Below are 13,868 nucleotides of genomic sequence, written 5' to 3'. Positions count from 1 at the left end.
CAACTTTCACAACACACAGAATCCTCTTTCATGCTGCATCCATCACAATCTGGCTTCAGAAGATTTAATTCTACTGAAACAATTTTAGCATCTTTGCTTAATGGCAAAAAAACAGTGTGACAAGGCGGTGGCTGCTGCCAGAAGGATGCTGGGCTGTATAAAGAGAGGCGTAGCCAGTAGAAGGAAGAAGGTGTTGATGCCCCTGTACAGGTCATTGGTAACTTGGAGTATTGTGTTCAGTTTTGGAGACCGTATCTGGTGAAGGACGTAAGAAGACTTGAAGCTATCCAGAGGAGGGTGACGAAAATGATAGGAGGCTTGCGCCAGAAGACGTATGAGGAGAGACTGGAAGCCCTGAATATGTATACCCTAGAGGAAAGGAGGGACAGGGGAGATATGATTCAGATGTTCAAATACTTGAAAGGTATTAATAATAATAATAACTTTATTCTTCTATACCGCCACAATCTTGCGACTTCTAGGCGGTTTACAGTAAGGAGAGCTGGATACACAGCGACATACAAGAGAGCTGGATATACCGTGAAATACAATATGCAGATATACAGAGGAAATACAGAGAGCAGAGACCTTAAGAGGCGATAGTACAGAAATGCAATTTGCTGAGCAAAATATAAGATATACATTTTGGTAGGTAATTTCCGACAGGACCTGTTTGGAATAAATGGCAACGTAAAATTACGGCAAGATGAAGATAACATATTATATTTATAACAGTGCAGTAAATTTAGGTGGATTATGGAGGGGGAGAGGGGGGAGATCGGGTCAATTGTTTAGGTATTTCTGGAACAGATATGTTTTTAGGCGTTTTCTAAATTTTCCGTAAGTAGTGGGCGAGAGTAGTTGGTCTAGGTCTTTGCCCCATAGGGCTGCTTGGTGAGAGAGAAGATATTCATGGTGTTTTTTCATTTTGCAGCCTCTGACTGGAGGGGAAATGAGTTTTGAGTTTGTGTTTCTCTTGAGTTTGTTATTAGAAAATGAGAAAAGGTCCGTTATGTACTTGGGGGTAAGGCCGTATAGTACTTTGTAGCAGAGGCAGGCAAATTTAAACCTTACTTGGGCTTCCATTGGTAGCCAGTGCAGTTGCCGATAGTAGGGTGTCACATGGTTGAATTTCTTCAGCCCGAAGATAATGCAAAATGCCACAGTCAGACTTATTTGGAGACTTCTCATATTCTTTGCTGAGATTGCTAGATAGGCGATGTTGCAATAGTCAAGTTGACTCAGTATGAGAGATTGCACTAGGATTCTGAATGTTGACATATTGAAGTATGATTTAATGGTTCTGAGCTTCCAGAGAGTAAGAAAACCCTTTCTGAATAGGGAATCCACTTGTTCCTTCATTGTTAGGCATTGGTTTAGAGTTATGCCTAATATCTTCATGGTGGGCTGTATAGGGTAGTTGAGTTTATTGATGTATAATGGGGAAGTATTGTCAAGCGGGTGAGGGGAGGCAGTGAAGAATTTTGTTTTTTCTGGGTTTGGTTTGAGCTTGAAATCTGTCATTCATTGTTCCATTTCATTTATGGCATCAGATGCCTTGGGAATGGTTTCTGAGATAGAGTTGGCGAATGGGACGATGATCGTGAAGTCATCTGCATAGCTGAATAGTTTTATTCCTAGTTGGGTTAGTTTCACCCCTAATGAGGACATGTAGATATTGAAAAGCAGTGGGGAAAGCGGTGATCCTTGTGGTACTCCGGATGAGTTGCTCCAGGTGTCGGAGTGATCGTTGTTAAAGCGCACCTGGTAGGATCGAGATGTGAGGAAGCCACGAAACCAGTTCAGTACCTCAGCTCTGATACCGATGGCGTCTAAGCATTGTATCATTTTGTCGTGGTCTACCAGGTCGAATGCGGAGCTCATGTCGAATTGCATGATTAGGGCTATTAACGTAGAACAAAATCTTTCCAGAGAAAGGAAAATGGTAAAACCAAAGGACATAATTTGAGGTTGAGGGGTGGTAGATTCAAGAGCAATGTTAGGAAGTTCTACTTTACGGAGAGGGTGATGGATGTCTGGAATGCGCTCCCGAGAGAGATGGTGGAGAGGAAAACGGTGACTGAGTTCAAAGAAGCGTGGGATGAACACAGAGGATCTAGAATCAGAAAATAATATTAAATATTGAACTAAGGCCAGTACTGGGCAGACTTGCACGGTCTGTGTCTGTATATGGCCATTTGGGGGAGGATGGGCTGGAGAGGGCTTCAATGGCTGGGAGGGTTTAGATGGGCTGGAGTAGGTTTTAACGGAGATTTCAGCAGTTGGAACCCAAGCACAGTACCAGGTAGAGCTTTGGATTCTTGCCCAGAAATAGTTAAGAAGAAAAAATTTAAAAAATTTAAATTGAATCAGGTTGGGCAGACTGGATGGACCATTTGGGTCTTCATCTGCTATGTTACTTCTATACAGCTTTTGATCAGAGTAAGGCGGTACTAACGTGTTTCCCTGAAAATAAGACTGTCATATTACTTTGGGCCAAAAAAACGCATTAGGTCTTATTTTTGAGGAATGCCCATGATCATCTCTCCCTTCCTCTCCTTCACCCCAATTCTTCATCTTTTCTTTCTCTCCCCCACATGTGCAGCATCTTTCCTCCCCTCCTTCTCCCCTGTAAAGCAGAAGTTTGCCCAGCTTCTATCCTTCCCTCCCTCCCATCCCTTGTGCAGCATAACCCTTGCCCAGCTTCTATCCTTCTCACCCTCCCATCCCTTGCCTAGCTTCTATCTATCCTTCACTCCTTCCCATCCCTTGAGCACCCATCTGCCCCCACTGTGCAGCTGAACCCCTGCTGACCCTCCATCCTTCCCTCCCCGCTGATTGCAAGTGAACCCTACCTTCATCGAAAGCAGCGTTGGGCCGGCAGCACTCTAATCAAGCTGCTTCGGCCTTGTCCGTCGGGGATTTCACTCTGCCGCGTTACTGATGATGCTAGGGCTTATTTTCAGGATAGGTCTTGTTTTCGGGGTAACACGGTATTAGTATCTTTGGATCTTTTGGCAACCTTTGATCTTGTTAGCCATTCTCTTCTCATAAATTGGTTGAAGTATTTTGGAATATCTGGGGAGGTATTAGAGTGGTTTAAGTTAGTGGCGTACCTAGCATATATATTTTTTGACACCCCCTCATCTATATGAAAAATATGATTTTTAGCAACAATCCACATGTCACACAACAAGAGTGTAACTAGCAAAAGGCAGCATCTTAAACACTGCAGTGAGCACTAGAACACCAACACATACATTGTAAAACTAAACAAGCCAGATCCTGCACAGTCAATTGATCCTGTACAGTCAATATCAACAGAAACCATGTCCTTTTCATACTCACAGAACAGAGATACACCCTTGCCCAATATGGAATAATCACAAACTAAAAACTAGAAATATATAGACAAAAGTTAAACTGAATTGCCAAGAAACCAGAAGACTCTGCATGCAATGCAACACCATAACACCATAGAAACAGTGATACATGTCCCCTAATACTGTACAAAATATAAAGCCAGTAGATGTAAATTTGAAAAAACTGATACATAACAATCACCACTTTACAAATTAACAATAGAAGTAAAACAAATACAGTCTGTTGTGAAATCTTGTTTTTCTCTTTACTTACATTGATACATCGAGCTATGAGTCTCTCATTTATGTCTTAGTAACTTCCAAACTCGACTATTGCAGCATTGCTTATATCGGATTACCATCGGTGTCTATTAGTAACTGCAAACTATATAAAATACTGCTATCAGAATCCTCATCAATGCTCAGAGATACGATCACATTTCTCCTTTTTTAAAGGCATACCATTGGCTTCTGGTTAAATTTTGCCTTATGTATAAGGCTTTAATGCTTGCATATAAAGAATTACAATCCGATCAACCAGACTACTTAGGAAAATTATTAATGCCCTATAAGCCTTCTCATACTGTATGTTCATCGACTACTCACCAATTGGCTTTGCCTGCAGTTCATTTGATACATTTGGCATCTACGCAAAAGTCTGCTTTTTTTGTAGCAGCAGTTCCTTTCCTGTGGAATTCTCTCCCACTTTTGATTCGTTCTGAATTATCCTTTATAAAATTCAGATCAATGGCTAAGACGCATCTTTTTGGTTTAACATTCTTATGGGGAGGGTTTCGATGGCTGGGATGGTTAAGATGGGCTGGAGTGAGCTTTGATGGAGACTCCAGTAGATGGAACCTAAGCACACTACTGGGCAGGGCTCTGGGTTTCTGGCCCAGAAATATGTAAGAAAAAGGACCATTTAAACTAAATTAATTTATGGAGCATGTATGATTGGGCAGACAATCAGGCCCTAGGATCCTGTGGGTTGGGCAGGGGAGGGGCGGGGAGGGGAGGGGCGGGCCCGCCTCATTTGGACGGAGGCGGGCTTGCTGGCCAGATGTGCGTGGAGCCGTCCGGTCCAACTTGAAAGTAAGACCATGGGGGGTTCCGGGGGGGGGTTGTTGGGGGGGGGGGGCCGGCAGGAGTGGTTGGGTACCCTCCTGCCGTGATCGTTGGGGGGTGGTGGGTTCTGTTGGCAGGAAGGGTTGAGCACCTTCCTGCCGGTGTTGGGGGTGTTGGGGGGTCCAGCAGGAGGAGTTGGGCACCCTCTTGCCAGCGATCTTCGGGGGGGGGGGCCGTTGGGGGGGTCCGAGGAGGGGAGTTGGGTATGTTAAACCTGATTCTGTAACTGGCGTCTTCAACATGGACATCGGTTACAGAATCAGGTTAACTTTGGGCAGGTATAGGCCCGGTTCTGTATAGGACGCCCACAGAATCCGGGCCTTAGTTCACAGCTCGCCATAATATATTAATCCAAAAATCAGAAGTGTAGTCTTGAGCATTTTCTTAAACTTCTGAATATCAGACAGAGCTTTTTGCGGTCCAGTTAATTTGTTCCACAGAGTTACTCCTATGATGGAAATAGCAGAAGGTCTTGTATTCTCATAATGCATTTTTGAGAAGTCCATCAACGACAATCGTATCATACCGTCAGACCACAGAGTTCTAAGCGGTCGATAGATTGCCATAGTTTGTGATAAATACCAAGGAATCCCATGATAAATGACTTTGAATACCAGTACTAATGTCTTGAAAATAATATGTAAGCATGCAGGTAACCAGTGGAGTTTCCTCAACTAAAGTGTTATGTGTTCAAACTTTCTAACACCACAACCATGCAGCAGCATTTTGAATCATTTGAAATGCTTTACACTGTATTGTTGTAATCCCTAAATAAAGGGCATTGCAATAGTCCAGTTTTGATAAGACTATCGTCTGTACACTATTCGGAAATCATATGTCGACATCGATTTTAAACGACTTAGCAGTCGTAACTGGAGAAAAGCAGATTTAACTACAGACAAAACTTGATCCTTCATGCTGAGTGTAGAATCCAGCCAGACTCCTAGAATTTTCAACTTTTGTTATATCGATAAGATCTGGTCACAAACCTCAATCTCTCTAGACCAGTGTGAATCATCCTTTCTCCCAATCAACATAATTTCTGATTTAGTGAGATTCAAAACCAATTTATGCTTCACTGTCCACTCGTTCACAATTTTCATACATCCAGCCAATCATTCATTCAACTCACCTCTCCAGTCTTGCATTGGAAAGAAAAATGGGATGTCATCAGCATATGCTACCTCTATTTTCCGAAGGCTCTCACCTAATGATGACATGTAGAAATTAAAGAGTAATGCTCTAAGGGCTGAGCCCTGTGGTATGCCTCTGTTCATTGGCTTACTATTGGATAATTTACCACTATTATGCACCTTAAACATACGGTCTTGAAAGTAAGATGTAATTCATTGTAACACAGTCCCTCCCACACCCATATCTTTCAAAGTCTACAGCAGGATATGGCTGTCCACTGTGTCAAAGGCTGAAGACACATCCAGTGAAATGAAACAAATGGTATTATTTTGATCCATCCATCTTTTCAGTTGATCAACAGTAGTCACCAGTAGTGTCTCAAAACTATGTCCTGTACGGAATCCAAATTGATAACAATCAAGGATTTTTTCTCTCTCAACAAATTCCTCTAGTTGTTCCAAAAAAGCCTTTTCTATGATCTTTCCTAGGAACAGTAGGCCTGAAATTTGCTAATTCTGTATTACCAAATGCATTTTTATAAATTTTGGCTTAACAATAGCTGTTTCAACGACCTTGGCATATAGCCCTGCAGAGATCTATTAACAATAATTACTAAAGAAGGTAGAATTCTGTTCCCTAATTTTTGAACAATAGAAAGTGAACAAGGATCATCCACAGTTCTTGCAGGATGCAAAGATTGTACAATTTTTGTAATTATTTCCTCACTAACTTCTCAAAAACGAATCCATTTATCAGTCGTTTTTGAATCTAATAACTCGGCAAAATCTTCCGTGCCCTGGATCTTCCCATACAACCCTTCCATCTTTTTAATCATAAAGTTTAAGTATTCCATGGCTTCTGGCGAATTTTCTCTAGTTCCACCTAAGCCTTCTATACAAAACTGTACTGTTTCAAACAGTTCTTTTGGATGATTAATCGCATTTTTTATCTTTTCACTGAAATACCTATCTTGTTAACTTCACAGAAGGCACAGTATTCTGTTAACCGGAATTGGTAGTAATCACAATCATCAATATAATTTGTTTTCCTCCAAATACGGTCAAATTTCCTCAACTCCCTTCGCAAACCTTTCACTACTTCAGATCTCCAATATGATGACTTCGAATTTTGCTTTATTACAATTTTTTTCAGTGGTGCAACTTTGTCCAAAGCACTATACCAATCAGTAATTAAACATTCAAGGTCTCCCTCAAAATCAAGTTGCGCAAAATCATTTCCAATGGACATCAATAAAGTTTCAATTTCAAATTGCGGTCGAATAAATTTCTCAATGTGTTCTTCCTTAGCATAAAAAGGATATACCAATTCAAAAGAAAACTCAATTAAATAGTGATCCGTCCATAACATAGTAGTAACCTGTGGAACATCAACTAGACTGCTTCTTTATTTCTTAGCTAGAAATACCAAATCTAAAATATGCCCTCCCACATGAGTAATCTCATCAATAATTTGAGATAAAGAGAATGCTTCAACCAAGTCTATAAAATTATCATATTGGCACCAGTTACCATCAGCAGGATTGATAGGAATGTTAAAATCTCCCAGCATACATAGATTATCCATGTCCACTGGGAGATTCAAGAGCATTTCGAACAATGTGGACATATCAGAGCATAAGTTTGAATTAGTCAGCACCACATATTCTAAACCTGTATCTATACCTGCAGTAGACAATTTAAATCCCAATTCTGTCTTTAAAAAATACAATAATTCCACCTCTTCTGAAATGGAGGGTTGATGGGATACAGATGGGGCAATATTAAAAAGGGGGAGAGGAGATAGGGACACAGAGAGGGAGCAATGCTGAAAAGGGGGAGGTGAAATAGAGACACAGAAAAGCAATGCTGAAGAAAAGGGGGGACAGTGAGAGAGCAGATGGTGAACAGGGAGGATAAGGTCAGCAACACAATGAAGATTCTGGAAAAGAGGTGAGATAGAATGGTGACTGACGGGGACAGATGGGGTTCAGGCTGGATGAAATGGGAAGAGGGCCAAGCCATATGGAAGGGACACAAAGAGGGCAGACATTGGAAATGAGAGAGTGAAGAGATGAGGAAAGCAGAAACCCATAGACAACCAAGATAGATAAAAAGTTGTGTTGGTTTTTTTTTTGCTTGAGGATAAAGTAGCTGTGTTAATAAATGTTTATAATTTGAAATAGAAACAAGGTGATCTTTTTATTAGACTAATTTCAATACATTTTTGATTAGCTTTAAGGGACCAAGGGCTAGATTCACTAACCTGCCTCTGTGCCCGATCCGTGGACGATTGCAGGCAAGCCAACGAATTCACTAAAGGCCATGCATGCAAATGGGGACGATCATTGGCTCGTCCCCACCAACCGCACGGATCGCTGGAGAGCGATCCTTGAGCATGCATAGACCATCTTCCTTGACTGTAGATAGTCTGCGCATGCGCTGGCCCTTTGTGCCGGCAGAGCTTTTTTTACTTTATTTAGCTGACTGTTTTTTTCTACTTCACGAGCCCGTCGTTTTAACCCGCTTTAAACCCGCGGGTTAAAACCACAGGCTCGAACTGCGGGGAAGGGCAGGCGAGTCGGGGCTGAGCAGGGCGGCGAGACAGAGCTGGAAAGTCAGGAGCTGAGAGCAGGAGATCGGGGCAGAGAGCAGGGCAGCATAAGGCAGGGCAGTCAGAAAGGACCTGAGTGACTTGTCCTCAGCAGTCGCTTATTTTTGGATCAGTCAGCCCAGTCGGTGTCCCTCATTTTGTTTAGTGAATCACTGCCTGCCTACATTTGAATGCCTTTCCCCCTCATTTGCATACATGGATCAGAGGATGAGTGGGACAGAGGTTAGTGAATCGGATCGGAGGGAAATCGGGTCACAAACTGATCAGTACATGATCGGTTTGCTTAGTGAATCTAGCCCCAAATCCCCTTCCTCACATCAGGAAAGGATGCTGTAACAGCAGTATATGGTACTGACCCAAGGAAGGAGATTTTGGCCTCTGAAAGCTAATTGAAAAATTGATTTGTCCAATAACATGGTATTTTATTTTCCATTTTTGTTTTATTTCTATGTGGTGATTGGTATTTGTCAGTCTTTTCAAATTTACAGCTGCTGTCTTTTTATTTTGCACAGCACTAGAGGACATGCATCACTATTTATGTGGTGCTGTAATCGGTGCAGAATCTGGCTTCATAGGATGCAATTTTATGGTTGTCTATATATTCTATTTTTAGCTTGTGATTACTTACATTCTCACTCAGTATATCTGTGTTGTATGTGTGCGAAAAAAACCCCCATGATTTTCTGTTGGCATTGACTGTGCAGGATCGATCTATGCTAATCTGGCTTATTTAGTTTTACAATTGGTGTATTGATGTTCTAGTGCTCATTGTGGTGGTTAAGATGCTGTCTTTTCCTAGGTGTGACTCATGGATTATTAGTAAAAATATATTTTTATATAGAGAGTGTTAAAAAATGATTAGCCCCGGGTGTCAAATATACTAAGTATATCACTGTCAGCTGGACTCGGAGTTCCAGATCTGATGCTGCAGCAGTCAGTGGCGCTGGTTATCACAGATGCAAAGCATGTGCCAGTAGAGGTCAGTTCAGGTCACGCCAGTTACCTGATCTTCTGGTGTGTGCTATGCGGCAAGCAAAAGGAACCCTCTTTCTTCTCTAGCATTTTGCACTGCATGTAACTGGCAGCCGCCGAGGAGAGGAGGAAAGATTTGAGACATTAGCCGGGACCCAGGATCCACTTACTGCACTGACAGTGCAGGTGCACCAGTGTTCTGCTGCCTAAGCCTAAAGTTAGGACAAAATAAAATATGCTGTCTGGCCTAAGATTAGGGGCAACCGAAAGGAGGATGTGTACCAGGAAGTTCCTCCCAATTTCTGTTCCCTGGGAAAGAGAAAAGGCTTTGGATTGGCTGCCAGGTCCTTAAGAAATAAACTCAAATGGAATGGATGCTATGGATTTAATATAATAGAAGATTTGGGGGGAAGTAGTGGTTTGGACAATCTTTAACATACTCTGCATGTGTTGCTTAGACATCTGGGGCTGTTTGCTATATGTGACCATTTGGCTGAATGTTTTTAGAAGGTTGGGAGGGAGAGGTACAGAAACTGACTATGGTCAGGAAAGAGAGCTAGTTTCCCTGGCTAGGCTTTGAAATAAAGCCCACAGAGCCTTCTGTTTGGTTAGTGTTTGCAATTGCCCCTGATGCTTCGGATCTGTTACATCTGGAGGACTGTTTAATATTTCCAAATGGTTAACTCAAGGGTTGGTCCACTCCACTCAGTATTTTATAGACTAACACCTGAAAGTCTGATATATCATGAAAAGGATGGGGGTTCCATGGAGTGCAAATTGCATGGGGTGAAATTATAGCTTGCTACGACCCTGACTTCACATAGCAGGCAATTGCCTTGGGGAGGTGAGGGACAAGGGGTGGGGCCAGGGGGGAGGGGTCATGTGTCCTCTTTTTTTTTTTTTTTTGGCTTCACAAATATGGCAACCCTACTTAGGCAGAATGGGATCTGGCTGATAAAAAAAAAAATCTAACTAAGCCTGGGCATTTTTTCAGTCCAAGAAGCAGGAGCCTAAGATGGGAATAGAAGCCAGGTTACTCTGAAGCACTGAGCTGGAAACAGAATCCAGGTCTTCTTACCTCATTACTCCTCTTGTTTACAGACAGAGAACCTTGCAACCTCTCTCATGAAGAAGAGCTAGGGTCCCTCATCGTGGAGCCCTTTAACAAGGACAAACTCCCTGACCCAGAGCTGTCTATCATCCAGGACTCTCCCTGTAGCCTTCTGGTCCCTCCCACTGAGGCCTGTGCAAAGTTGACAGAAGTATCTTCAAGCCCCGATGACTACCTCGTGTTAGCCACCAAACAGATCAAGCAAGCCCTGGAAAAAGAGGCAACAGCAGACTATGAGGGAGCTGTGCAGAGTTATAAAGATGGGGTGGACGTTTTGCTGAAGGGTATTCAGGGTAAGGAGTTTACTTAAAATATAATCCCTGTGTTCAGCTATGAACTAATAGAAAGACAGGAGCCTCTCCCCCTCCTTTCACTTGAAGTGTAATTCTAGAGCCCCACAGCATGCTCATCCTCAAAAGGAAGGTTTGATGGTTAACACTAATCTGATCCTAAGAAAAATCCCCAGCAAGTCAAGGGTACCAGCCAAACACTGAGATGCAATTCACTGCCTTCACCAGAAATCATATAACCACTTTTGAATAACATATTTTTTCTTCCACAGGAGACTCGAATGCAACCCGGCAGGAGGTGGTAAAGAGAAAAACTGCAGAGTATCTGCAGCATGCAGAAATGCTCATCCGGTTGCACCCGAAGGCCACAGCGACCCGACAGCAATGCCAGAACACAGGAGAGGGGGACTGAACACTACAGTACTGAAGTTGGCTAATACTGTCTTCCAGAATTTTAGCAACCTGGCCTGCCCCTATTTTTCCACCTACAAACATACTTAGATGCTGCAGATGGAAGAAGTCCATGAGAAAAAGCACATCCCAGTTTTTCCTACTCTGTTTTCTCTTTGCCAGACCCTAGACTGTGCTATAAAATAAAAGAAGACTTTTTAAATCAGTGAACTGAGGCAGGCAGGAACTCGCATTCAAAAATCGACTGCACAGACATAAATTTGCCAAACAGCTGTTTATTTCTTGTACCTTTTCTTAGCTCAAGGGCTGCATTTCTGGATGCAGTGATAGCAGGAATGATATTAGCACCATCCTCACCTATACTGTCAGGCATTTTCTGCTAAAACTTTGGGGCCTTTTTCCTAAAAACTTAGCATGCTAATGGAATTAGTGGCTGCTAAATGCTAAGAAGCCCATTTTATATCTATGGGCTTCTTAGCATTTAGCACATGGTAATGGAATTAGTACCTGTTAATTACATTACATAAATATTTGTGAATTACTAATATACCCCAATAGGAGTTCAATGCAATTTCCAAGTTAATAAGAAGCTGCCTATTACCAGGAATTAGAATCTTACATTAAAATCACAGATGATCTGCTCATCTGTCAGATTGAATGAGATATCTTGCAAACAAATAGGTCTTCAGGCCTTTACGGAAACTCTTATAAGAGGGGATAGGTCTTAATTATATTGGAAGAGAGTTCCACCATTTTGCTGCCAAATATGGAAAAGATATAGAGAGTGTTGTTTTATATTTGGAAATCTTAACCTCAGATGAATGCTAGTCAAGCTATAGTTCTTAACAGATGGTAGTTTACTTCATTCATCATATAAAATCTTTAGTAAAAGGGGGCCTTTATATTTAAATCCTGCTAAACTACAGCTTTTCTTGTATGTATTGCAAGGACCTGACTTTATTTGGAGATACAAGATTACATTCTCTGAGGGCAGAGCCTCTAAATACCTTATGCTGGTTTTTACAAAGCTGTGGTAGAGGCTTCCACCATTGGCCAGCGAAGTAAATGCTCTGATGCTCATAGAATTCCTATGAACAGCAGAGCATTTACCTTGCAAGCCCATGGTAGAAACCTCTACTGCAGCTTTGTAAAAGGAGCCCTTAATTTTGCATATAATCAGTTGAGCAAACATTAAAAGTATAATTTTTCGCTCACAGCTGATCAAGAAAAATTGTTTATTGTTTTTAATTTTTTGAGGAGAAAAAGACCTCACAAATATTTTCCCTTCTAGAGTATGCAAACTCACAAAGCTATATAAGTCTGAAAAAAACTCCACTTTAAATTACAATTCCTGAAAATTTTATATTACAAAGGGGCTCATTTTCGAAGCACTTAGACACACAAAGTACCTTAGGTTTCTATGGTACTTTATGGGCTCATTTTCAAAGTATTTAGACACACAATCAATTAATTGTAAATAGCATCAGTAGATTGTTAAGGGAAGATTAGGTTCTTATCTCAATCTTTTTTCTAGTAGAAAGATACGAGTCTTGAACCAGTGGGTTATTCTCTTATTATGAGTTGTGTAAAGGCATCATCTACTTTTTTTTGCTCTCAGCTCCACCTCCCGTATCACCAGGCAGTGCTCTAGTTCATCAGTTTGTACCAAAACAGTTGACAATCACTATAAGAGAAATAAAAAATGTGGGATACAGGGAAAACTATAAGAGAAATAAAAAAGGCGGGATATGGGGAAACTTCCCAAGCAGATTGTGCTCTGTTTTTGCAATGATTAAAATACAATCAATCAATCAATGCCAATAAAACAAGGTGGAAACAAACAAGCCACCTACCAGAGTGCACCCAGCACTAACACTTATGTAGCTCTCATAGCCTCACTTGCCTTTTTTCAATAGAGAGTTAACTCATCACTCTTCTGACCTGTCTGGCAGGAGAAAACCAAACAGCTGGAAATACATACCTGTCTGAGAACATAAGCAGGCAAAATGAAATTAACAGGGCAGGCCTTCAAGAATTAATATGCCTTTCTACTAGAAAGAAGATTATCAAGGTAAGACTTTCTAGTAGAAAGGCATACGAGTCTTAAACCAGTGGGATGTACCAAAGCAGTCCTTGAGTCTAGGGTGGGACAGATAAGCCTGCTGCTAGCACCGAAGACCCAAAAGTGTGCTCTCAAAGAAATTGGTGGTTGTTTCCACCCCCCGATATATAGTATGCTGAAGAAATAGCATACAAATACATCTTGAAATGGGAGCTTTAGTAAGATCAGAGCGCTGCCCAGTGATGCAGGAGTTGGAGCTGGGAGAGAAAAAATGTAATGATGCCTTCAGCACAACTTGCAAGTAGAGGAGAATAACATTGGTTCAAGACTCATGCTTTTTGCACTAGAATTAAGGTTACTGGGGGCAGTCTCTCCAAATAGATTAATTTTTCACATTCCATGATACTAATGGTCCTTACTCCTAAGCCAGCATATTTAAGCTGTTGATTGAGGCTTATAATGTAAGACTAATACATAATGATCACATATTAGGCGCTTCAAGCCAGAGATCACATAAAGCACTGACAAATGCAGTACAAGTATACCTCAGGCACATACTGTACCTACAGTAAGAGGAGTAACCTAGTGGTTAGAGCATCAAGCTGGGAGACCAAGGTTCAAATACTGCCACTGTCACTGATGCTTCTTGTGACCTTAGGTAAATTACTTCACCCTCTGTTGTCTCAGGTACAGGCTAGACTGTAAGCCCTCTACGGACAGGAAAATACTTGAATATAACTTGCCTTAAACTACTGTTGAAAAAGTATAAGCTAAATATATAAGGATATGTA

The 13,868-nt window shown here is 41.5% G+C and overlaps 1 protein-coding gene across 8 annotated transcripts in view; it reads left to right on the top strand.

Annotated features, from left to right (window-relative positions):
- SNX15 (sorting nexin 15) overlaps positions 1-13,868 on the top strand; it is a 69,880-nt gene extending 56,012 nt beyond the window's left edge. For all 8 annotated transcript variants that reach the window (XM_033955492.1, XM_033955490.1, XM_033955491.1 and 5 more), the window contains 2 exons: positions 10,305-10,607; positions 10,877-13,868. In XM_033955492.1, the coding sequence (XP_033811383.1) occupies positions 10,305-10,607; positions 10,877-11,016 (443 nt within the window). In that variant the 3' untranslated portion in view covers positions 11,017-13,868. The remainder of the gene's footprint in view (positions 1-10,304; positions 10,608-10,876) is intronic.

The sequence above is a fragment of the Geotrypetes seraphini genome, chromosome 8 (genome assembly GCF_902459505.1).
Source record: "Geotrypetes seraphini chromosome 8, aGeoSer1.1, whole genome shotgun sequence".
NCBI lineage: Eukaryota > Metazoa > Chordata > Amphibia > Gymnophiona > Dermophiidae > Geotrypetes > Geotrypetes seraphini.
Note: the sequence above shows the minus strand (reverse complement) of the source record. Positions and strands in the feature narration are given on the sequence as shown.